The sequence below is a fragment of the Lygodium microphyllum genome, chromosome 8 (assembly GCF_053477565.2).
Source record: "Lygodium microphyllum isolate KBCC chromosome 8, Lygodium_microphyllum_v1.1.10, whole genome shotgun sequence".
NCBI classification, from domain to species: domain Eukaryota; kingdom Viridiplantae; phylum Streptophyta; class Polypodiopsida; order Schizaeales; family Lygodiaceae; genus Lygodium; species Lygodium microphyllum.
Window position 1 is genome coordinate 58,463,544 of NC_141142.1, and position 27,271 is coordinate 58,490,814.

At 41.2% G+C, this 27,271-nt stretch overlaps 1 protein-coding gene across 5 annotated transcripts in view; it reads right to left on the minus strand.

Moving 5' to 3' along the window:
• The window catches only part of SPK1 (guanyl-nucleotide exchange factor), a 109,587-nt gene extending 92,542 nt beyond the window's left edge, over window positions 1-17,045 (minus strand). The window contains exons 1-4 of one of the 5 annotated variants that reach the window (XM_087682969.1): window positions 16,892-17,045; window positions 16,474-16,579; window positions 15,976-16,062; window positions 805-891 (exon numbers count right to left, since the gene is read on the minus strand). In XM_087682969.1, coding sequence (XP_087539095.1) covers window positions 805-885 — 81 coding nt within the window. In that variant the 5' untranslated portion in view covers window positions 886-891; window positions 15,976-16,062; window positions 16,474-16,579; window positions 16,892-17,045. Of the gene's footprint in view, window positions 1-804; window positions 892-15,975; window positions 16,085-16,473; window positions 16,580-16,891 lie in introns of all 5 variants that reach the window. The other 4 variants (XM_087682967.1, XM_087682968.1, XM_087682966.1 and 1 more) reach the window with 4 other exon arrangements.
• Window positions 17,046-27,271: the final 10,226 nt, after the last annotated feature.

The window sequence follows — 27,271 nt, forward strand, 5'->3', positions numbered from 1 at the left end:
CGTGAAAATAAAGTTTGTACATTAGTTCTTTCATGAATTTAGGGAACCACTATAACATTGTCACAAAACTCAGGATTTATAGTTTTGAATATTTCTATCAAATGGCTACAGTATAATATACAATATAATTTGTCTTCAATGGTTCACCCCTTGGCTTACCGGAATACATTTCCAGAGCTGTACAGCATTACATGGCATGGGCATTGCAATTATCTCCAAATGCTTGACAATTGCATGAAGACAAATAGAAGATATGATGCACATCCTATGGTTCATAGTTTATCATGCTCGGTTATTTGGATACAGATGACCTATACAGATATGAAGCATAAACAGATTGACATGTCCTCTCCGCTTTCTCAAGAACACCCAAAACCCACCCTAAAAAAAAAGACTGCATCCAAAGAGGAAGTCTGGTTGGAAAAAGGATATGCTGGGTCAATAACATCTGCATAATTTTGTCTTCTGTTTTTCGAAGTTTCTCTGATGAACTGCTTAAATAAAACATTCATTCAAATATTGTACAAACATCAATTTGAACCTGTTTTGTTTTTAACTCCAGAAAAAAACAACATGAATCTTTCTTTACCAGAAGGATGGTGGCACAAAACCATTTTTTCATGAACCATACAAGCAGTTCCAAATCTGTATCTAGACAGTAAAAGAGAATACTCTAAACAGCAGGCACCCCTTTTTATTCATTTAGCATGTGCCAAGGTAATCAACATAAGGGCATTGCAAGAGGTCCATCTTAAGCAACAATGCAGAATGTTACATTTGAATATTGTGAGAGAGTCAACTAACCACTGGATCAACTTCAGATGTTGAAAACAAAGTTGCTCTTTGAACTTTCCTGAAACGCTGTCCACATAAAGGTATGTCCATTACTCCCTGCCCATGGATAAACAGAAAACATTAACAAGGATTTGTTATACTATTCCCTTTGTTCAACATTTTGCTGCTTGTTTTTATGAAGGACACAAAACACTCAATGCTGCTGAATGATTGCTCAAAAGATTTGAAATAACTGATGAGCTGCACAAGCTCTAGTAACGGAAAGTTATACGTGCACAGACATCATTGTGTCATTAACAGAAAATAAACGCTCTCTAGCTCAACCACCAAAGCACTATCAAAAAAGAAGTCGTCGATCTGAATTGGAAAGCGCAAAGCCCCAAGGAATCAGGACCTGTAACTTACCAAAACTGAGAATAACCTACTGATGGTAACAAGAAGTGTACTTCACATAGCTTTTGGCCACCAAAAACTGGAAATTTTGATTTCTCCGAACATTGTACCAAGTTTAGCTCTTCCCACAAACCCAAGCTTGGATGTAATCAATATCATGAGCATTGGGAGAAAAGGGGAGCATTGGGACAAAAGAGGAGCCTTACAAGCTCCAAGTCACTTGATTGCTCTTTGGCCATCATGAAAAGGCACTTGATGATGCCCTCAACGATTTTGAAGGCGATAAAACAAGAGAGAGCATACCACCCAAAGAGGCAGAAGGCCAACATTGAGAGGGAGCTCCCAAACACTGCTGCCAGTGACTTGGAGAGCTGTGTCATCGAAGATGCACTGTATTCTAGTGTTTATTTATGGATTTCATTGCCTGTTCTTGGTCATCTCTGATTTCTGCTTTCACTGTTCAGTGTATTTAGTGTCCAGTTTTCTTGTGCTTATGTTTTGCACCTCCACTTCCATTCCACACTTTGACATGGTATAAGATGTCTAGCTTATGCTAGTCCATGGCGCTGGGTGTCTGTGTTTTGGTGGTGCAAATTGTGTCCCAACTGTGTTTGAGGCTTTTTGGTGGCTGCAGCTCCTTTATGCTTCGGCTTTCTTCTTTCATGGGCAGCCTGCTGTACAGCAGTGGGCTAGATTGAGCCATCCTCCTCTGACCTCTACGACCCTGTTCTTACCCTTTTTTGGCTGTTTTGGGTCGCTTTCACCTGCTGCTATGATAACTGCCTGTGTTTCCTCTTTTCTACACTGCCCATGTGTGTTTTTGACCTTCAGAGAGGGTTCTTCTATATTTGTTTAGAATTTCTCCACTGAACTCCATTCATTGATTGCACCCATTCTCATTGGTCTGTGCGTGTGGTGGTCATTCTTGAACTGTGAACTGTTAACTATTGAACCTTATGTTGTTTCATGGGCTCTTGATGGTTCAATGGCTCCAGATATCCCTCTACTTCCTCATTATTATCTTCAAGATTTTCCTAATGGCACCCCCATGTACTAAGTTCTAACAAAGGAAAAGCTCCAAGGTCCTGACTATCACACTTGGAGTGTTGATCGTCTCTAGTTTGGCTGCCTAACCCCAGTGACTATCACCTCTACCTTGACAAAGACAGCTTTTAAGAGGATGCCATGCTTTGGGACAAATGATGCTCTTGCATATGCGCCACTTCTCCCTTGCTTCTCCAAAGAAGTCTTACTAGCAATTACTTCTTGTGGCACACCTCCAAAGGTGTGGCCCAAGCTCTAACTCATGTACAAGCCTTCATCCACCATGCAAACTAATCACCCTCTATGGTCAGCTTCATACCATTTGCTTGGAGAGGGCAAATCTATCCAGGATTTCCTACTATACCTAACAATTGTGCAGAATCATTTTTGAAACATACCAGCTGCTCTTCCAAAGACTCACTTGGTGAGACACTTGTCTACAAGCTCCCTTGCCCCCCCCCCAAACCCCAACAGTAAATAAAATAAAAAAAAAAACACCAAATATGACAGTGTGGCAGATGCCTTGAGGGCTCAGACCTCATCTCAACCAGCAAGCTTTCAGCACGTGACATCTATGTTCCTCAAACATGAGTCTGCTTTAATGTTATGTTGAAGACTGCCATCTCATGCTGAAAGGGGATATCCAACAGCACGCTAGCAACATGCAATGCGATTAAGCTTCCTCTCACACATGCAAAAAGGAACGATCAAGGTGTCCCATGTCCTACACCTTTAGACAGCACATATTTTCACAAGGCATACACTAAACACACATAGAGTGGTATACAACATATGACATGCCCAAATGCTAATTGCTAACATAACCAAACTCATCTATGCCAGTAAGTAGCCCACTAAGTGTACTAATTCATCTATACCTTAGAGGTTTTCATGCTCACAAAGAGGAATTCAAAGCCTCTACACAAATTTGTGTATGGACCTCTCGCACCTCACTAATAGATAAGCTCAAAAATCTAATCAAATGGATGGATATCCAAATAAAGAATCACATAGTTGCACCTTTATCCAATTTAGACTAAGGAAACTAGACAATTGAGTGTGTAGACAATCACTAATTTCCATTGTTGCATGTAACATTATTTGATCATGGTATCTTCCTCCTACTAACGCATTCTATATGAGCTGATAGGTGACTACATTTAGAACCCATAAAAAATCATCCAATAGAATGACCTCAAGCTATATCATCAAATTAGGGGATGTCTTGTGATTTGAATAGTAGACTACAAGCTCTATTTAGAGGCAACCCCATGGCCTCTAAAGATTAGAAGGGAAAGGGCCTACATAGCTTTAAATTGGACATCAACACATCCAAATCACCTATGCATGGCAAAATGATTCGTATTCAAAATCCAAGCACGTGTTAAAACATGTGCTGATGTTATAAAACCTTGAAAAATGGTATAGCCTCTTGTATCAATGCAACTTCAAAAGTTTTGCCTTCTCTTCAATTCTGCTTGTGCAATTAACCATCATCAACTTGTGAGTGCAATTTGTAATGCTAAGCCTTTTGCTTCTTTTAAAGTGACGTATCCATCTCATGTCACATGGAAGTATTTACATAACTAGCATGGGTCAAAATAGAATGACATAAGGATATGCACTCATACCATATCAAAGAGACAGTAGAGCTTGCATGGAGAAACAGTGTATGGCAAACACTGAGAGAAGAAGAAACTCAAAGAAAACACAACTACTAAATGAATCAAGTAGATACAACTAAGCCGAAGCTTTGCAAATGACTGCACTATCCTGTCTCATCAAGCGGCAGTATCTAAAGGAAACTTGCACTATAGAGGGAGAGAAACACGGTCCTCCGAGCAATAGGGTGTGGAAGGTAATGCTAAATGGTGAAAGACAAGACAGCCAGCTATAGAGGGACCAAAACGCAATCCTCAAGAGCTATCAGAGATGCTAGAATCTCTCCCAGATTATGGTTGCTATCAAGGCAACTGCTGGGCAACTAGCTGGAGAAGACAATACAAGAATATTTGATGAAGATCTCTCAGTGTAAGTGACTGCAAACAAGTGACTACGAGGCAGCCCTTCAAGAGTGAAGAAAACACAAAATGCAAATATTTGATGTAGGGCTGATAAAGAGGGTGTAACCCACTATAGATGGCCTAAAAATACTGCAAATGCAAGCCTAATGATGACACGAGGTAAGGAGGGCTAACACTAGATGATGTAGGCTGCAAAACTCCAAGTAGAGATGGATGCTAAAGCCACTAGCCATAATGTCCTCGCAAGGTGTGAACAATAGCGGAGAGGATGGAGAAAGAAGAGAAGAATATGGAAGAGAGTGCTAGAGTGTCAAAAGAAATGAATCTTCAAGTGGAAGAACGAGGAAAGTCAATGCTCTATTTACAGGCATAGACTATCTCTAGTGCCACCCACTGAAGTCTCTTGAGTGGCACCCCAACTCTCTCAAGTGGCACCCAAACAGCTTTTTTGGGGCTGTCAATGAAAACCAAAATCGAAATGAAGGAGAAGAAATGTACTAAACAACTTGGTTTCTCAACACCCCTTCTTAGGCCCAAAAAGGAGTGAAAAAGAGAGAGAATAAGTTCAGTGAAACGCATTGTTTCAGGAGTGACACGTTTCAAGGGTGAAACATTTCACAATTACCTTGAACTTGGGTATCACCAATGGGAAGGGAAATCAATGGGTGAGATGGCATGGAGATGTCAACCACCGCAAGAAGGTAAAAGGTTGTCAACAAGGTGTGGGGAGCACCTCAAGATGAGTAGGGATCCCCTTTGAAGCAAAGAAATGGGATCCCCCTCTGAAGTAGAAGAATGAGCCCCCTCTGAATCCCCCTGAGAGAGAGAGAGAGAGAGAGAGGGGAGCAAGAAACTCATAGATCATGGCCTCCAAAGAGTCTATGACGAAGGAAGCGTCGCCAATGGTCTCGAAGAAGGTATCTGAGGCTCCAATGAAACAGAAGCTAGGTAGTTCCCAAAGATGGCCTCTGAATCTAAGTAGAGGAAGGGAGGGATATCACACAAAATCTCCTTGATGCCCACATCGGAGTCAATGTCCATGGAGCAATACAAGGGACATGAGGTAATAGATAGCTCCTGAGAAGCCATGAGTGGGCAACAGCCACTATCTCTTAATGGAGCAAACTGCGTAGCCAAAGAAGAGAAAGGAGTCAAAAAGCCATGATCTCTCAATCAAGTGGACTAACAAGACAGTACACAAAAGCCATTGTCTCTCAATGGAGCAAACTACGAAATTGGTGACCGAAAAAGCCACAACACCCAAAATGATCTATGTCTAAAGGTGAGGTGGCACAAGGAGTGGCAAGGAGAAAACGCATATACTTTGGTGGGATAGGGAGCAAAGGTCGATGACTACAATCCTCAATGGTATACCCGTTCTTGCCGCAAGAGGTGCACCCAATGGTTGGTCCTTCTATCAGTGAAGAGGCCATAGCATCAATGTGGCAAACTTGTAAAGAGAGGGTGGGAGGGAGAAAAAAATAAGGGTATGTGCCAATGATGTAGCAAAATATAAGAGGAGAAGATGGAAGTGATACCGAACCTACTATTGAGCTAACATAAGTATTATATGTTGAATCAACCACTTAAACAGCCCTAAAAAAGCTTGATTAATGAAAACCCTAAAATGGTACACGATTCAAGAGAATTTTTAAATTGTGTGCGGTACAAGGTCTTGAAACTTTCTATAAATAGGCATGCTCCTCTATATTCAGCCCACTCTCATTTTTGTAAGTTTCAAGCCCTCTAGCTTCGTTGCTTATGCCCCGTTTGAAGAGGATATCTCAACCAAAGCTGCCCGTTGTTGTCTATATCCATTAGGCACCTGTTTCCAACATCCATCGTGCAGTCTACATCCATTTCAATTGCATTTGCTAATCAACCACATCGTCTACAACTAGCAACATGCTGAACTACTGCATTTGTAATCTATGGTTGCTCTTTGGACTGCCATATCATCATACCTGCATCTTTACTGCCGTCAATTACCACATCATCATACCTATGTTTTTTATGCCGTCAGTCTGCCACATCATCATTAGCTTCCAACATTTGCAGTTTTCTCTCTCCTCTGCTTGTCCAACTCTAATCAAACATCACACCCCACTACATTTGCTTCTACCTGACATCTAGAGGCTGCCTTGCTACATTTTGGAATCCGTCAAGAGTACGACACTCTCCCACTCAATACCTCTGCCTCAATCCTCAAGACACAAGAGTTCAAGATACAGTTTTCATTCCCGCACGATTTGATTGTTCCATGAGCATTGTATGTTTAGTATTCAATCATTCATTTAGATTTCCACAGTGTTCATTGTCTCTAAGTTACCCTAACCCTAATTGTGTTCCATACACTTTAATTTAAGTTTCTATGTCAAGGTATTTCTTTGCACCCGCAACATGTGTAAACACCCCGAACAACGTAGTATGCTTAACAATTATGATATTCGCTTGTTTTCGAGATTTAATATAAAAGAGAATGAACACTTAAAGCTAAAAATGAAAATTACTCACAAAATTACAGCCATGAAAATGTAAAAGTAATTAGGACAAGATTGAGGGTTAAAGATGGGCAACCCCCCCCCCCTCCCGGGAAGGAATGTATTTCTGCTCAACCCAAGTCCCTTAGGGAAGAGCTCAGTTACAATCAACCTGAGAGTAAGGAGAAGTAATTCTTACTCTCACAAGATCATGCAAAGATGTACAAACACACATGCATTATCTACTATGCAATGATAAGAACTGATTTCTTTATAGTATGAGAGAAGAAAGAGGAAAAATCAACCTTTCTTCATCATTGATTAGCAGTACATGGATAGGGTTTGCTTCTTGTTGCTAAAATGGAAGAAAGAGCTCGAGAAGGAGGTGCTGTAATGAACTTACAGGCTTGCTGTCCTGTAAAACAGCAGTGATAAAAGGGGGAATATGGAGGAACTTGATAATGGAGAAGTGGGGGATGATGATGGGAATGGATGGGGCCAGTTTCTGGCTATCTATGGGTGCTATACATGAGTTTACAGCAAAGAAAAATGATGCTGAATGAAAATAAACGAGCTCTTATTTATAGGAGAGGAAAGAGCTAGTACAAAAGGGGAAAGTGGAGTAGCACAAGACAAGTGTCCAACCACATGTCATGAGATGTGATAAGTGGTGGGACAATTGGAAACTTGTGTGACAAGTGTCTTGACACTTGTCTCTTCTCTATGGCCTTCCTTTTTGGGCTGAATACTGTCAAGAATAGAAACAACCAAATTTAGTAAGCACAGTCAAAGTGCAGAATTTACTATTTTTAGAATGACATCCCTATTTTTTAGGACTAGCATTTTTAGGCTAATTCAAGGCTTCTAAATTTTAGGGACCCCCCCAATATGGGTGTCATATGAAAGCTTTTTCCGTGTACATTGCAAAAACGGTATCAGAATCTTCATGTGACTTTTCTATGCAAAAAAATGTGCATTTCAAGCTTTCAGCCCACACATGCACATTGTACAAGCATTTCATGATCATGCCATCTTGTTGATTGTAACTGTCTATTCTGGCGGATCTAGCCCACACTTCAAGGCATCAATCCTTTCTGTGTGGGAGTCTAATCCTGATATGCGTGAGTTCTAGTCACAGGTGCCCAAACGGGCCATATAGATGGAAGTGTGAACTATCTTTTCTCTAACCCACCGCGTGGGTCCACCATAACCTGTGACCACTCATCAGTGGCCAGCTCCATTGCACTTTTCTTTATATCTAATTAGTGCAAAGGAAACAAATTTAATAAATCATTATATAGACAAATTAATGAAAAAGGATACAAATTCTATTTTTATAGAGTTGTGACAGCCCTCTGGCTTTTATTCAGCTGTCCTCAGCTGAAAAGCTTCTTGATATGGCTGAAGAATGTCTGGGTAATCCTTCATGAATTTTTCATCTACCTCCTGTGTGTTATATTTATAAGGTAAATTAAGGGAAACATGCACGAGGCATGACCGTCCGGGGTCTTGGGCGCCCCAACGGGGTTTAGGGGAGCCTAAAATTAAAGAGAGTCCAAGAATAGTAGAACTCACCAAGGTTTGACGGCTGGCAATCGAATCACGATGAGTGTGGCCAGCAATGAACTAGGCAAGGCTGGGAGGTGAAACGAATCTCGTGCTCATTTAGTATCGGACTGCTTTCCTCTAGTCTTCTTCATCTTCTGAGTCTGACACTGTGCATCTGTTGTGGGTAGATTCTTGAATTTTAGTAAGAATTTTCGTGTCACAAGGCCACTTCTCGTGGTTTGATCCTTGTGAAACAAAATCTATTCAGGTTCCAAGAGTTGCTCTGTTTCTTTAACTTCTCAGGGATCTTCAGTAATGGGTTCCTTTGGTTTTGGTCCTATGTAAGGTTTTAGCAAACTTACATAAAAAGCATTGTGTATTTTCCGATGAGCAGGAAGCTTAAGTCGATAAGAAACTTCATTTATTTTCTCAATCACTTTGAAGGGTCCAAAGTATCTACTGGAGAGCTTTGGAAAAGATGAATTTTGATCGGAACCTTGTTTGAGCCTGCTTTTATCAAACTTGAGCGAGACATATTGACCTTTTTCAAAAGCCAAAGGTCTTCTTCGTTTATCCGCTTGCTTCTTTTGTCGCTCTTGGGCAACTTTGATAGTGGCTCGAACTTTGATCCATTGTTGTTTTTAAATCTGAAGCAAACTCATCAACAACAAAAATCTTATCTTTAGTGGGAATAATTGGAGGAGGAATCACTTTACCCTATACTATTTCATTTGGAGCTTTCCCTGTGGATGAGTGCACTGTATTGCTGTAAGCAAACTCCAATAATGGAAGATATTTCTCCCATTGTGACTTATGTTCACTAACATAAGCTTTCAACATATCCAAAAGAGTGAGATTCATCACCTCTGTTTGGCCGTCAATTTGAGGATGAAAAGCTAAGGAGAACTTTGAAGTGGTTCCCAAATTCTCAAATAAAGCACGCCAAAAGTTACTTGTGAATTTGGAGTCTCTATCTAAAATGATCTCAGGAGGCATACCATGTAATCTGAAGATATGTTGAATGAAAAGTCTTGCAGCTTGTGCGGATTTCAATGTTTTATGACATGGAATAAAATGTGATTGCTTGCTGAATCGATCAATTATGACCCAAATCATATCATGACCTTGAGGTGTTGTTGGAATACCTGAGATGAAATCCATTGTGATAGATTCCCATGGATCTTTGGGCACTGGAAGAGGTTGCAACAATCCTGGAGTCTTCTACCTATCATACTTGGATTTTTGGCATACTAGACAAGCCTCAATGAAGTTATGTGTATCTCTTCATAATGTTGGCCAATAAAAGTAGCGCTCAATTGCACTTAGAGTGGCTGCCCTCCCTCTATGCCCTGCATAAGGGGATTCATGATTTTCTTTAAGCAACTTTTGTCGAACAAGAAGAGTGACATAAAGGCGATTGTTCTTGCGAAGGTAACCGTCTTTGATGAAATAATCTGGATGAGAACCTCCTTGCTGTAAATTTGACCAAATTGCTGTAAAATCAGTGTCTTCATCATAAGTATTCTTCATCGTTTGAAAATCTTCACGATGAGCCACTGTAATAGTTACAATGCGAGGCGCTCTAGAAAGTGCATCAACAACTACATTTTGTTTCCCTAGAGTGTACATAATTTGAAAATGAAACATAGACAAGAAATTTTCCCATCTTGCATGTTTCTCCTGCAAATGCTTTTGAGTCTTGAAATACTTCAAGCTTTGATAATCAGTTTTAATAAGGAATTCATTGCCTAAAAGATAATGTTTCCATATCTTCAAAGCATGAACCACTGCTAAGAGCTCTTTTTCATATATGTCATACCTTTTCTCCACATCATTTAGACGGCGGCTTTCAAAGGCTACGGCATGGCCTTCTTGATTTAGCACTGTACCAATACAATCACCGCAAGCATCTGCTTCCATCACAAATGGTTTTACCAAATCTGGAATAATAAGAACAGATCGAGAAGTAAGAGCTGTTTTCAGCCTTGTGAAGGCTACCTTCTCTTTTTTCTTCCATTGGAAAGAGGTCTTCTTCTTTGTAAGGTCATGAAGTGGAGAAGCCATATATGCAAAATGCTTGATGAAGCAGCGGTAACAAGAGCATAAGCCAAGAAACCATCGCACCTCATGTACATCATGAAGATGAGGCCATTCTTGGATTATCCTAATCTTTTCAGGATTCATCTGAATCTCTTCAGAAGAGATGACATGCCCAAGGTAATTTATTTTATGCATGAAAAATTCTCTTTTTACCATTTACCAAGAGTTGATTTTGTTGAATAATTGTAGAACAATCTCCAAGTGCTGATGATGCTCCTTTTCATTCTTGCTAAAGACAAGAATATCATCAAAGAAAGTACTGACATATTGTCGATACTCTCTAAAGATGCGCTCCATCATTCGATTAAAGGTGGCTAGTGCATTGGTTAATCCGAAAGGAACCACCAAGAATTCATAAAGACCGTATGAAGTACGGAAAGCAATTTTGTGTACATCTTGTGGTATTACCCTAATTTGATGATAACCACTCTTTAGATCAATGCGGCTGAAAACCTTTGAGCCTCCTAGACGATCCAAAATCTCGTCAATTCTAGGAATAGGAAACTGATTCTTCACAGTGATTTTATTGAGGACTCAATAATCAATGCACATCCTGAATGTGCCATCTTTCTTTTGAACAAGAAGAACCGGTGAACAAAATGGTGAGCTACTTGGCCTAATTAGCCTACGGTTAAGTAGGTCTTCGACTTGCTTTCTGATTTCTTCTTGTTGAGGACGGCTCACACGGTATGGTGCTATATTACAAGGAGAACTGCCCGGAATAATATCAATATGATGGTCTTCTGGCCTTTCTGGGGGAAGCTGATAATGAAGATCTTCCGAAAAACAATCTTTATACTTTTCCAAGAGCTGAAGCCGCTCTTGGTTTTCAGCATTCATATTATCTTTTATATCAGTGACATAAAGCAAACAACATTGAACACAATCCTTAATTGCTCTAGAGACTTGCATATGGCTTACCATAGGTATGGTGTCTCCAGAAACTCTAGCTTGGATCTTGTACTTCTTGCCTTTGTTGGTAAGTTCTACCTTCTTTTTTTGAGAGAAGATGGTTGAATCTACTCTATGATTCCATGGCATGCCAAGAATCACATCACAACCATCAAAGTCTCCGATACAAAAGGTATCTTCGTCACTGTAGCTTTGAATTTGAAACTTGAGCTTGCCAATGTAGGGTGTCACTGTCTTCACTGTGTCACCTTCATCGGTATTTAAAGCTTGGCGAACTTCTGCCGGAGTATCCATCTCTTCATTCTTTAACCCAAGCTCTTTAGCTAATTGCAAGGAAATGACATTTTCATTCGTCTCAAGATCTATCAAGAATAGTGCTTGCTTACCTTGCAACTGTCCCCAAGCTTTTAATAATTTGCACATCTCTGGAGTGTGAGTTGTGTTTGCAACTACATCACTGATAGCATTGATTTTCACTGGCGACTTAGGCTTGTTGTCAGAAACCTTGCTTTGTCCTTTGTTTGGACATTGCTTCACTATGTGGCTTGTTTGTCCACATTTAAAGCACTTCCCTTCTTTCATGAAGCACTGCTTTTCTTCTTCGGAAAGTTGCTTTGCTTGTGGGTATAGATTGGAGCGAAATTGAGGAGCATTAGGAGGTGCATAGGGCTTCATCTTCTTTTGATTTCATGGCTACTTTTGCTGCTATTTTTGTCCTTCATTTGGGGCTGAATACTCCTCATGATCAGCTACTCTCTTCTTATCATTCTTTTGGAATGATTTGTTGCCATTGTGCTCCATTTCCCATGTCTCAGCATAGTCAATGAGTTCCCTGAGACTAGAACAATGATAATGATTAAGAGCAGTACGAAGTTTAAAATGCAAACCTCCTTGAAACTTTCTAAGCTTTTTCGAACTGCTGATCTTCTTGAAATGTTGGATCTTCAAAAGTAGCTCCCAAAATCTCTTGGTATAGTCACCAAGTGACTCATTTTTCCTTTGCCAAAGCCGATTCCATTCCATTTTTACATCTCTTTTGAAATGAACAGGAAGAAATTGGCTTTGTATCATGCGAACAAAGGACCGCCATGATTTTGGAACAGCATGATCATATTCCAACCCCGTCCACCAAATATGGGCTAAGTCAGTTAAATGTAAAGCTGCAAACTTAATCTTTTCTTTTTCTTTATACTTGTCACGACCATACAAAATTTGAAATTGATTAATAAACTTCAAAAGAAAATCAAGATTTCGGGAACCATCATACATACTGAACTTGATCTTCTTTTCAAGTTGAGATAGTGACTTAGTCTTCTTCTTCTTCTTATACCTTCGTCCATACCCAGATCTTGAGGTTGAAGATAATGAAGCCCTTGATGGGAATGAAGATGGAGACAAGGATGAAGAATGTCGACACCTTCGGCGATAATGAGGTCTTCCACGAGAAGGGTGTGACTCTTCGTCACTAGAAGAGGGTCCATTAGAGTAGGCGCCAAATGACTTTGAAAAAGAGGATAAGCTTCGACGCGATCTCTTTCTTTGTCTTGAAGTAGAATGGAACTGTCTCTTAGAAGTAGTTGGACTTCTTGATCGGCTCCTTTCATTGGTATGGCTTTGTCTCCTTGAAGCAGATGGGCTTCTTTCCTTGAATTCTTTGGGATTCTCAACTTTTTCTAGTTTGAGAAGTTGCTCACGAATTTGTTGATTCTCCTCTCTAAGACTTTGAATGGCTTGAAGGATAGCACTCGACTAATCCATTGAGACTCTAAGAAAAATATGCTCAAGCACTCAATGCAAGGGCTGAAAACAAACAAACTTATAATTGTAAATACTACCAATGTTGGGGTGAGGACCGAGCCAAAGCTCTGATACCACTGTAAACGCCCCGAACAACGAAGTATGCTTAACAATTATGATATTCGCTTGTTTTCGAGATTTAATATAAAAGAGAATGAACACATAAAGCTGAAAATGAAAATTACTCACAAAATTACAGCCATGAAAATATAAAAGTAATGGAGACAAGATTAAGGGTTAAAGATGGGCAACCCCCCCCCCCCGAAGGAATGTATTTCTGCTCAACCCAAGTCCCTTAGGGAAGAGCTCAGTTACAATCAACCTGAGAGTAAGGAGAAGTAATTCTCACTCTCACAAGATCATGCAAAGATGTACAAACACACATGCATTATCTACTATGCAATGATAAGGACTGATTTCTTTATAGTATGAGAGAAGAAAGAGAAAAAATCAGTCTTTCTTCATCATTGATCAGTAGTACATGGATAGGGTTTGCTTCTTGTTGCTAAAATGGAAGAAAGAGCTCGAGAAGGAGGTGCTGTAATAAACTTACAGGCTTGCTGTCCTGTAAAACAGCAGTGATAGAAGGGGGAATATGGAGGAACTTGATAATGGAGAAGTGAGGAATGATGATGGGAATGGATGGGGCCAGTTTCTGGCTATCTATGGGTGCTGTACATGAGTTTACAACAAAGAAAAATGATCTTAAATGAAGAAAAACGAGCTCTTATTTATAGGAGAGGGAAGAGCTAGTACAAAAGAGGAAAGTGGAGTAGCACAAGACAAGTGTCCAGATAAAATGTGACAAGTGGTGGGACACTTGGAAACTTGTGTAACAAGTGTCTTGACACTTGTCTCTTCTCTATGGCCTTCCTTTTTGGACTGAATACTATCAAGAATAAAAACAACCAAATTTAGTAAGCACAGTCAGAGTACAAAATTTACTATTTTTAGAATGACATCCCTATTTCTTAGGACTAGCATTTTTAGGCTAATTCGAGGCTCCTAAATTTTAGGGACCTCCTAAAATTTAGGAACCCCCCCAATATGAATGTCATATGAAAGCTTTATCCGTGTACATTGCAAAAACGGTATCAAAATCTTCGTGTGACTTTCCTATGCAAAGAAATGTGCATTTCAAGCTTTCAGCCCACACATACACATTGTACAAGCATTTCATGATCATGCCATCTTGTTGATTGTAACTGTCTGTTCTGGCGGATCTAGCCCACACTTCAAGGCATCAATCATTTCTGTGTGCGAATCTAACCCTGATATGCGTGAGTTCTGGTCACAAACGCCCAATCAGGCCATATAGGTGGAAGTGTAAACTATCTTTTCTCTAACCCACCACGTGGGTCCACCATAACCTGTGACCACTCATCAGTGGCGAGCTCCAATGCACTTTTCTTTATATCTAATTAGTGCAAACGAAAAAAATTTAATAAATCATTATATAGACAAATTAATGAAAAAGGATACAAATTCTGTTTTTATAGAGTTGTGACAGCATGTCTTTGCCTTGTTCGATGATGAGGATCTCTAGCTCTTTGAGCACCTCAACTCTGATACCATGTCAAAATAGTGTGACAGAATGATATGCACTTATACCATATCAAAGAGACAATAGGGTTTGTAAGGAAAAACACATCAAGTACAGAAAACACTAAGAGAATAAGAAACTCAAAGAAAACACAAAAGAAGATGATGATAAATATTGAGTCATGCTAAGTTAATCAAGCAGATACAATTGAGCCAAAGCTCTAAAGATGACAACACTATCCTATCTAATCATGCAGCAATATCTCAATGAAACCTACACTACAAAGGAAGCAAAACGCAATTCTCTTAGTAGTAGAATATATAAGGTAATGCTCAATAGTGAAGGGCAAGTCAACTAGCTGTAGAGGGAGAAAAACGCGGTCCTCAAGATTTGTCAGAGATTAAGGATATACTGAAATCTCTACAAGATGATGGTTGCTATCAAGGCGACTAGTGCTGGGTCACCAATTAGAGAAGAAGACTGAAGAATATCTAATGAAAATCTCTATGTGTAAGTGGCTGCAAACAAGCGACCCACTGGCAGCCCTTCAAGAGTGAAGAAAACACAAAAACGCAGGTATCTGATGCAGGGCTTATAAAGAGGGTGTAACCTGCTGTAGACAGCCTGAAATTGCTGCAAACGCAAGCCTGATGATGACACCAATTGAGGAGGGTTGACACCACATGATGTAGGCTGCAAAACGCCAGGTAGAGATGGATGCAAAAGCCACAAACTGTAATGTCCTCCTTACAAGGTGTGAACGACAATGGAGAGGATGGAGAAAGGAGAGAAGAATATGGAAGAGAGTGACAGAGCATCAGAAGGAATGAATGCTTAAGTGGGTGAATGAGGGAAGTCAGTGCCGATTTAGATGTACAGACTGTCTCAACTCGTGACCACTAAAGTCTTTTGGGTGGCACCCCAGCTCTCTCAGGTGGCGCCTAGAAAGCTTGCAATGAATGGAAACCACAATAGGAATGAAGGAGAAGAAATGTACTGAGTGACTTGGTTTCTCCACAGCATGATGTTCTTGGTATGCATATTTCAACCTATTTTGAATACTCAATAGCACTTATTTGTGTGATGCACCTAAAAATGATCCTTGTACAAGAATCTGTCTCACAGATGATCCTTGCACAATTGTTTCTATGATGCACCTGAAGATTATCCTTGTATAAGACCTTGTTGAGGTCAAGCAATGGTGCAAGAGGGTATTAGCTCAGATACATTGTCGGAAACTTATGGAAAATATTCATTTGATTTTAACAGAGCTATAGAAGAGTGAATAAACCGTGTCTACTTCAAAAGAATTTCTGAAAAATACAACATGATTCCATACATTATTCAGAAGGTCCGTGTTGATTGTATGCTGCAGCTTAGCTTGATGATACTGTTGAGCCTCAATTTCTCCTCCAGGAAGGGTTTCCTGTCATACAGCTGCTACAATGCTTGAAAAACATGAACAGATTGAGGTTAAGACCCCTAGGCGCAAAATGTAGCCAACTACAGGTCTCAATAAGGACCATGCACACTCAAGGTTAGCTCCCAGGCTTCAGCATTGGGCCGAAATCTGCCATGCGTAAATGGCATGGTGCTCTTGCTATGCGTATGTCAACCTATTTTGAGTTTCTCAGTACCATTTGTTATTTTGTTATTCTTGCTTGGCCTGTAAAATTGTTTGGACGATGGGTGGAAAAATGCCACTAGCCTAAATGCATGATAGGAAACCTCGAGCAAAAAATCTTGTGATTTTATATGTCATTGAAAAGCCTGTGTAAAAGCAAATGCACCGTGTTGTGTGAAAATCAATTCTGATAAATACAATATGAGTCCATACATTATTCGGGAGCTGTATGTTGCTTGGTAGCTTAGCTTGATGATACGGTTGAATCTCGATTTGTACTCCAGTAGTAAGGGCTTCCTCTCATTCAGCTGCTACAACGCTGGAAAAACGTGAAAAAAACTTATGTCAAGATCTCCGAGGGCAAAATGCAGCGAATTACAGGTCTCGATAAGGATTGTGCGTGCATGAGTTAGCTTCCAGGCTTCAGCCACGGGTTACAATCTCCAGAACAAAGGTGATTAACTAAGCAATCTGCTCGATCGAAATGACGATTTACTAAGACTTCACTTTAATGTGGCACATTGCAGAAGCAATGGCAGCAAATGCGTGTAAACAGATCCCGGACGAGGCTGTACGAAAGGATGGACATGTGCACCTAAGCAACAAACGAAAGTAGAAGGCAGGCACATACCTTGAGATTCGAGTGGAATGGCTGTCGGGAAGGGGGGAGGGAGCGGGAGGGGGGCTGGAGGAGAGAGAGATAACTACGTATGGAGAAAGGGGATGAAATGGATGTCGGGGAGAGAAGGGGGGAGGGACTGAGCAGCTGAGCTGTGTTTGTTTGAATTCTGGTCTCTTTTTTTTTTTTACCCTAGATCGAAAGTAAGCCGGGGGAGAGAGAGAGAGAGAGAGAGAGGGGAGGGAAGACGGGCCCCGTCCCCCAAGGCTTTTCGTCCAAAAAGCAAACCTGCCACCACCAGCCAGTGCACCCACACTTGCCATTCATTTTCTGGATTATTTTAAAGCTGGATTTTCTTACATCCCAAGGCTCCGACCATGCCTTGACAACTTTCCTTCCTCATTGAAGTCTATCATCTCATCCTAATCATTAATCGTGTGCTCCTATCACTCGCCTTAGAGCACTTTCACACGAAGACATTCAATTGGTGCCCCATCGCCCTCTTGATTCCCTCTCGAGGGCCATTATACCCAATGTTGAGTCCAACTTTTGCTTGCACCCTAATCCACTCTTTTCTCAAAGGGGAAAGTTGTGTAGGTGAAGAAGGGAAAAAGTCATACTAGATTCTCCATTGCGTTATGCACATAGTTCAAACAGTTTCAAACGTTTGTGGGAGACTTCCCTCATCCATGGAGCTCTTTTCACAAATGAACTAGTAGCAACCATTGCCCCCACATGCTATGGAGCTAGTAGCAACCATTGCCCCCACTCTATGTATATAAGACTTGCTAGGTCAAGTGGAAGTGAGAATGTGTGATTGACCCAAAGTTGAGGGTTTTGCATCTATGGAATGATGTATAAAGTATCTATGTTGTACCTCCACATGGCTAATCACCGAGGTGGATATCGTAATGGGGGCCAAATGTTGATCGATTGTCAAGGGTTCCAAGCACAAGCCTTGATATGTAAGGCCAACATTTAATTAATGTCGTATCCTTTCACATCTAAAATCACTACTCTATCGTACCTTCAATGGTAACCCTTAGAGATATGAGTTTTAAACACGCACCCCCCCCCCCAAAAAAATCTCTACTTTAATATAGCTACTTCCAAACATGAAACAATGGAGGAAGTAACTTCCATTTCATATGATTAGTATCCACAACATATGGCAATAAGGGTAGGTAAACCATTGCCCTTGATTCTTGTCGAAAACAATTTAAAGGAACTATTGATGGAGCTTCCCACTAGAATTTCCCATCTTTGAAGGTCTACTAAGACAAACGGACAAACCACCTTGTCCTAACCTCCCCATCAAACAAAATAAGGGATAGAACTAGCCTTGGATGAATTAGAATGAAGAAAATGGGAGTCAACATGAGATGTATGTGGCATCTTACTACGCCATTGCCCTCTTCAATATGTTGCCATCAAATTTCCAGCACAACTCTACCTTATGGTGTCATGATTGTCATTTTGTAATAATACTAGAATATTACAACTATGAACCCGGACAATCAATCATGCCTCTCAACCTATGCTAGACTTTTCAAAAACCTAAATTTTGCAAAGTAATGGCCATTTGAGGCATTAGTCCTTCAATCAACATCACTTGCCATTGATAAAATTAACATTAAACTCAATCCTCCCTAAAAATCGTTATGCATGAATCTAAGATAGATTGTTTTCCTTGAAAATTTTGATATGACATTGAACTCAATTCTCACCTTTAAACAAGCATGATTTACTAATACAATCAATCTATGTATGAAATGTCGACATAATGTTTTTCCCTCTGGACCATTCATTGTGTCCTTCCCACCATCCAAATCTCATGGAGTCTTTTTTACAACAAGTCAAGCACTTGGCAAAGTTGAACCTTATGGTCTTACATTAGCAATAGATGCACTATTGTAAAGTGAGAAATTTGCAAGGTACAATTGTAAACTTGATATGAACATTTCAAAACCTCTCCTAAAAGTTCAACATTTTTACACTCATGTAATTTTACAATGCACAACATACTCTATTGGGCAAGGTTTGCAATGAGAGATTGCACTTTTATAAGACTTTGTTGAAATCACTCCACTAATGATCATCATTGAGCAATGAATTGAAATAGATCATGTGTTTACATACTTATATTGGAGTAAGTTTGTTGGCCTCTAATTGCTATTCCTTCAAAACTATAGAAAGAATGTAACACTACAAGTAGACTTTATGATATACAGAGTAAATCTACTTAAGATGTTAAGCTTAAAATCCCCTTAGGTTAAGGGGGCCAATAGAGTGTCACCAAAATTGCCCATTGTAAACCACCCCCACCCAACCCAGTTTTTTCCCTTTGAGTGGACAAGTCGGTGGCTGGGCAGCCCCTTAGCGCAACCCTCCTAACACTAAGTGTGATTCAAAAAAATATTTTGTAAGTACTATTTCTAGATATCAAGGCAATACCATTGCATATATCTATCTTAGATAACAACATGCTCATGCAAGCACAAGGTACAGTCCCAAAAAACCTTACATCTTTACTATATCTCTAGAATCAACTCTTCCCTAATGATGCCATTGCATAATCCCTATCTTAATATAAGATGCAACCCTCATAACACTAGGTACTATTTAGAAAAAATATTTTGTAAGTACTCTTTCTATCTCCAATGGTACTATTGCATAATTCCTATCTTTAAACAAATATGCATCTATAAACACGAGATCTAGCTCAAGCAATTATCCATGTTTTATGCATTTGTCTTTCTCACCTTTCCTTAGCAATTTAAGAAATCGAACACCATTCTTAACCTATTTCCTGCTAAACAACCCACTTACGTATTATTCTATTACTCATCATTAGTTCTTTCATATTGATATACTATTCTAGCTGTGCATCATAGATATCTAATTTTTAAGAGGTAACATATCTAGGTCAAATGTCATACATTCACAAATTGAATATTCTTTAGGCCACCAAAACCCACAATAATATTCACAAATTGCATCCAAAAAACCAAAAACCTACTTGCTAAGGAGATCGAATACCTCTTCAACTCCCTCACTTCCTACCTATGTACCTCAAGCATCGGTTTGGGGGAAAACCCTACTTCAATGCTCGATTCGAAGAGTGCAAGCGCTCAAGGCTTGAATCCATTGGTCCCGGCAATGGAACCAAAATGTGGAGGCGATCAGCTGCTAAGACCCATGGACCGCTTATTGCTTCCAGCGTTCCAAGTTGAGCACTAATGGCTACCTCTCACATAGCCAACGCGCTATCCATCTCTACGGGTGTAGTAAGCTTACCTCCATGCCCGATCAAGTTACCTCCTTTCCCGAGCACTTCGGTAGCTCCATGATCCAAGTGCAAGCTTCAAGCGAGCTCCATCCTCAAGCTCTACGCTCCAAGCTCCATTGTTGTGAGCAAGACAAGACAAGAAGAGAGGAGAAAACGGAGAGCTTCTCCACCCTGGTCCCTCACCTTCACACACTCACTCTCTCACACTCTCACGCTCCCTCCCTCAAGCACAAGCTCAAGCAAGCGAGAACAAAAAGAACAAGAAGAGGAAGAGGAGAGCTACTTTTGGCCACACATGAGAATGAGCTTCTCATTCACTTTTCAACTTTATATACAAAACCCTAAATCCCTTTTGGGCGGTCATCCCCTTATCCCCTTTTTTACATGGTCGGCCGTGGCCTAGGCTCTTTTTCCCATTGTCCTCCTATCTTCCTAGCGTCCTTCCTACCGCCATCTACCTTTACAAATTACACGGGTGAGAGCTCGGCACTCTTAAAATAAATCACGGTGTGCCTTGCACTTTTTTACAAATTTATAGACTCACACTTTTTCTCATGCGCCTTTTTCCTTGATTTAGGACTTTCTACACTTCTTGTGTTCCCATATTTTTCTTGGCATGCCTTCGTGTTCCCTTCCACTTTTGCCTTAGCCTTGTCCTTCGCTTTAGGTTTTTTGGATTTTTCAGCTTGTTCGTTTGAGGGTTAACAACAAGGAACATTCTGACATACCATGCAAGTCTAGTGATGAGAGCAAGGACTTGTTGAAAGAGTTGATACAAGTGCATGTTGAACAGAGAGAACCAGTGAGCAAGGCCATGCTTGAAACAAGAAGGTCGCGAGACAATGCCAAGGATAGGCTTTGGACTTACAAATATTGTAGAAGACCACAAAAGAAGCCCGAGCCTTATAGACGAAGATATCGGTGGAGAGCCAGCACGCCGCAATGGATATTCAAAGCGTTGCTACATGCTCAAGGGTATTACGCAAGTAACCGATGGATTTTGGTACCAAAACCCCTTGCTAAACCACCTCTGTCAGTTGAAGACCAGGGCGTATCAAGAGCGAAGAAGCGTAGGAGGAAATCTAAACAAAAAACCAAGTCTCGAGTCAAAAACATTGAAGTGACCGAGCCCCTCACGATTGAAATCAAGAAACCAAACGGGACTATTCGAAGGGTAGATCCTCAGCCTAGCATGCTTAACAAGCGGATATCAGATGTAACTGTCAAGTGTGCACAAAAGCCATTAGTGCTCAAGGAGCCATTGACTTCCCAAGAGGATAATGAGCACCATAGGCACAATGTTGCTCATGATAAGGCTAATTGCTCAACAAAGCAAATGGCAGAATCATCTAACAGTCATGAGCAAATCTTCCAGCGAGTGCCAAGTCCACCTAGGAGTCCCGAATCTCCTACACCCTCTTTCTCTAAATGGACACAGGAAGCACAACAACAGTTGTCAAGTATAGCTACTCAATCCCAATCTCTATCTCCATCCGAACTTCCAAACGTCTAAGATGTGAGACATGATACCATCCCTAATTTTCAGCCTGAGGATATGCTTGTTCAATCCATCGGAACCAACTCAACTGATGCTCGATCTGCATAAGTGAATGCACAAAGGGCAACAGAAGACACTGCCACTTTTGATCTACTTAAGGGCTTGACATTGCAGTCTATCCATAGTAGACAGTCCACTGAACTCACTGCTACTACTTCCAATCAGGAATCACAGCAATCACAACCTTTGGCCATGACGACACCCCTTGTGGAACATGTCCTTAGCAATTCACATGCAGAAGAGGTGTCACAGCTAACATCCTTGACACCTCCAACACTTCCAAAGCACCTAAAGCCTAGGATTGAGGAGAAAACTCTCAAAGATTTGGGAAAGGAGATGGCGCATCTAACCAATGAATCAAAGATGAAGTTCCTGATGAAGCTTGATCACAAGTTGACAGCCATTACACGTACGTATGTCCATGTGGACATCGGAAGGCCAACACCAGAGCACACAAAGCTCATAGCCGAATCCCTGACTTGGGACGAGCAACAACATGTTTGCTCCCGCTATTTAGTTGTTGCTAAAGAAGTCATAAAGGATATCCCAAAGGCCACAACTAGAGAATTGCACTTGATACCCTCACTCTATACTGCTCAATGTGAGAGAAACAAGGAAAAGCTCGAAGCAATCAAACAGAAAGGGAAAGGAAATATAACTTTGTGCAGAAATGGTACTCCAATCAGAGTCTTGCAACCAAAATTAGTCACTGACTGATGACACTCAATGAGCAAAGGAATGCCCTTTGGACATCAATACATGATCCCACGTACGTTGTCCCAACCTCATTACGAGTGTTGGCAGCGGTCCTTGAGGTCCAGCTTTTTGTCACTATCCAAAAACATCCCTTAGATGATAAACTGCTTCTGGCAGAAGATCTATGTGTGGCTAGTAGGCTAGGAGTAGGGAGCATGGTACTTGATGTTAGCGCATATGTCTTCTGCCTCGCTCAAGTCCCTGCAATCCTAGATCCCTATGTATCCCATCAATACAACCCTGACTTCTTCAACTAGTTTTATCCAAGCCTATATCGTAGGAACCCTAAACCGTCTCCTGGCTCTACACTAGAGTCACTGAAATCCCCAGAGTAAGAGAAAAACAGCTCTAAACACAACGCCCACTCTAATAAGAAGCAATGGAGGCATATTCCAATGGGTAAGGGCAAGAGCCTAAAGCAAACACCCCCCGACCAAGAGCAACTGCCAATGCAATCGGATGAGGGGCTAAACGAAAGAGAATTGGCCAAAGAATTAGACTCTCCACAAAGAGAGGTAGTTGTACCCTCTCAACCTAGTGAGGTTGTTTAGCTGGCCACGGTTATGTCCCATGAGGACACACCAGAAAAAGAGAATGTCGAGGCCCAACCAAGCACATCAATGGCGGCTGACCTAGTTCATGGTCCTAAGTCTTTAAAGGATACACCTCAATTGCCCAAGAAAAAGAGGAGAAAACAATGAAAACGACAGCAGTTGCAAGTGGCGGTAGACGCAAAGAAGATCGAGACCAAGATCACTAAAGAGCTGAGGAATAAAACATCAAGCCCATCGACGAATGAACCCATTGCCATCTCTCCTAATAGTTGTGAAGCCTCAAATGCATCCATGTGTTCTGATAAGTCAAAGCAACCATTACCATCAACGGTTGCTTACAACACTCAATCCGCTCACAACAGAACTTGCATTGACCAATCAGGAGTGGATACAACACTCATAAACAGGGTGACAAATCTATACCAGTCATATCCAAGGAGAACCACGACGCAAGAGCAACAAAGCCTTAGGAGAAACATGAAAACCCCAAGGACATAAGCAATCCTAGCATTGATCAATCTTGCTCATCTAGGTCTGAGCCCCTAGCTATGCTAAAGCCTATGGAAGCCCCCAAAACCTTGCATGAGATAGCAACCGAGCAAGCCTTCATAGAACATAGAAGTCTTACAGAGTGCTTAGCTAAGTTGGATGCTAAACTCAAAATATTCGCACGTGTCTACGTCCTTACAGACATGGGCACATTCCCTAAAAAGCAGCTTGAGGAATAATTGCCATATCCACTATCATGGGAAGAGTAAGAATATCTTAATGAGCACTATGACAAGCTCCTACATGAACGCATGCAACTCATCTCTTTGATGAGGAAGCCGATGAACTACATTTAACTATGACATTCAATAATATGCTTTGGCAACCAAATCTCTTAGAGATAGAGCAACTAAAGTGACAATCAAAGGGTCGAAGTCACATTGAAAAATGTTGGTTTGAAAACCGTGCTACAAATGGCTGAACTTGGAGCCCAAATTATGACAGTCTCAGAGGAGTGATTGGCCAAATGGCGGTCTCAAAGAGACCTAACCTATGTGGCACCAACTTCCTTTCAAACTGACTGCCATTCGGGGTATGGACTTAGCCAGAACTAGCCAAGAGAACTCTCTGGTTGATAAGATTCTCACTGAGGAGGAGCTACATGTTGTGAGTAGACTCGGACAAGGTACCATGCTACTTGATGTTGCAAAATATCTGTTGTTATTGAGTAGGCTGCCACGAGTACTGGATGCATGTATCACACTCCAGTTCAATCCTGAGTTCTACAATCGGTTTTTTATCCTCATAAAGTGACATGGATTTATAAATGTATACATAAATCAACAATGAGTTTTGTGACTCTATATAGATAATACCAACACACAAGCAATGATAATCAAGCGTAGGATGAAAATTTTGGGCTTGATAGGCTGAGTGCCTCAAGTCCTCCTCTCACCATGTGTTTAAAAGTTGTGTGACCGTCCCTGCCTCCAGGTGGAGGGCATGCATCCCTCATTGCTGCCAATGGAAGCCCTGGCCAACACCTCAAGGGTGTGGACTGGGTGATGTTCCCTCCTACAAGCTTTCCCCTTCCCGATCTATTCCTCTAGGGACGAGCCATGGTTTGTTCAATCACAGCTAGCCCACACAACTTAGTATGAGCGAAGATCTGCTATCGGTTGGAATCCATTCCACACTTGAGGTCGATCGGGTATCATCACAGGGCCCATCCCCTCCACAGTAAATACTGCATGCCTCATCTCACCCCTCCTTGTTATATGCACATGTTAACCCGCTATTTAATCCCTCTCATGCGAGTAGCTTTGTCCTTCCTCAAACTCTAACCCTTGGTTCACATTTTGCAAGTTCCTCAATAGTCACTAGTCATGGAGTACCCCATGCCGCTGGCCTGCAAGGAAGCTCTCCTCCGCAAAAGGGAGCACACGGTGCAAGCTCCGCCACCACTGGAACGCTACGTGCCCACCATGAAGAGGTATTTGCCGAGACAAGGCCCAAAGTGAAAATGCCCAAGACGTAAGCCAAACGCAATGACTACTTCGCAAACCAAGAATAGGAGGGTTCAAAGGAATGCCGAGAGGGTAGGGACCCATGACGTGCCGACCTTCCACAGACACTTGAGAACTAGATGCTCGAAAGAGGAAAAAGAAGTAAAAATCAAGAATGAAATTGTTGAAGTGTTAAGAGCATTCTTAATATGGTAGTTGCCAGGGACTACATCATTTGGATCCCGGCCGACACCTCCATTGTCCTTAGCCCGAATTAAGATGTGCAACTCTCCTTGATTGCTCAGACTTTGGCCCCTCACATGATGGATCAGGATGAGGGTTTGCATGCAGTACCTCAGTCGTCTGGTCACTAGACTCACCCCGCCTCATACAAATAGAATAGTTTCTATTTTCTAAAATGCTTACCAAGTGCTATCTTGTCATGACTTTTAGTCTTTAGGTGGTTAAAAAGGGCACATTCCCCAATTGTACAAATTTTTAGTACCTACTTCTAATATATTTCACGGCTTTAACCAAAAAATAATCAAAGCGCAGGTGATATGCATCAAAGTCAACATCATAGAATTTAGATAAGTGATGTCTTTTTGCATTACACCTGTTCATTATAGTTGAAGCATGTGGCTTGCGTGTACTCTCACGAGTTGTCAAGTGGATACATGACAACACAGGTCTCAGTATGAAAGCGTTCGAATGTCCCAGTTACCACAAGCCCACCAACCCCATAAAGAGCCATTACAGAAAAAGCAACAGAAATACCAAGAACAAAGAGCCATGACAGAAGCCTCACTGCTGGAAGAGAAAATCACCCTTGCAGAACACCCACATTGCATTTGAGCATGGCCCAAAGCATAGCCATTGACTACTCTCTCTTTATTGGCCAAACTCTACATTTTGCTCACTACAGTTACCTCAATTGTACCGATATCTCACATGTTATAAAGAGGTTTGCCAAATTCCAAGTGTATCTCTCCATCTCAACAACTATTCCTCTAGCATCAAGGATAGTAACACAATCATCATTGTAATATCCATTTTCACAGCCTTTGGATCTCGACATTTCCCAATCCAAAGGAAAAATTGATAGCCTCAACGTATTGCAATGGTTGTATTCATGTTATTTAAAAAAAAGAATAAAATAAAATAAGAAAGGCACCCACGATCAAAACATAATACCTAGGGGTCCTCAAACTAGGTACATCCAGTGACCTTGGTTGGTTGGCTCTGTCTCTAGCCCCTTAGCCCCTTCCATATCCCCCACAATTGTTTAGGGCACATCAAGGGTAGGACATACCTAGGGAGCTTGTCTTGACATGTCACCCTGAACTATTTGCACTATTCTTTTTCGCACTCCATCTTAGTAGTACCATTGCAATCAATAGTGGTAAGCAAGGCACGAAGGACCATAGAAAGTACACCATACTCTTCGAACAATACAAGTAGTCACCAGCTACCAAAAGCTAAGGCATCAATGAGCTCAATTATGCTACACCGTGTTGTCAAAATCGCAAATGATGTCTTAAGAAGCCTTCGTGTGTACTTCTCCTCAACATCGACAACTTTTTCCATCATATTGAACCCTTGCTTCCTCCACACATTGCTACAAGGAACCATACCCGCAGTTTTCTAACTAAGCAATATCTAAGTATGCACGGGCACTCACATACTATCTGAACCACAATCTATACATAGTTTGGGTCCTCAAGTGCAGGACATTACTCTCAGCTTGGACCTATCTCCCAAACTAATCAAACTACATCTTGTGCACACAATAAGAAGACTAGCACCAACCCTTAGGGAGAGACCATATGAGAGGTTTTCAATTGCAGGCATTGACGACTCCAACGAAAGTATCAACAACTCTTCATCACCACTCAACTCTAAACTCTTGTCCTTCCTCATCATGCAAGCCACCAAACAATCATCATGTGTAGAATCCCCACAAACCAACATATGTGCCAGCCATCAGTGCAATTCTCAACAATGAACAACCCTATCCCCAAATCCAATAACCCGACCACCAGCCATCTAGGACAACAACATGCCCCCAACGACCTTCATCCACACCACCACCAAAACTCCTCCAAGGCAACAACATATGTCCCTTCCCCCACATCTTTGGCACATGCCAATGCCTACTACCTACGACGGTGAGTGCCATGGGACTAGCACTCTTGTTTGGGAGGGGGATAATGTTAACCCTCAAACGAACAAGGTGGAAAA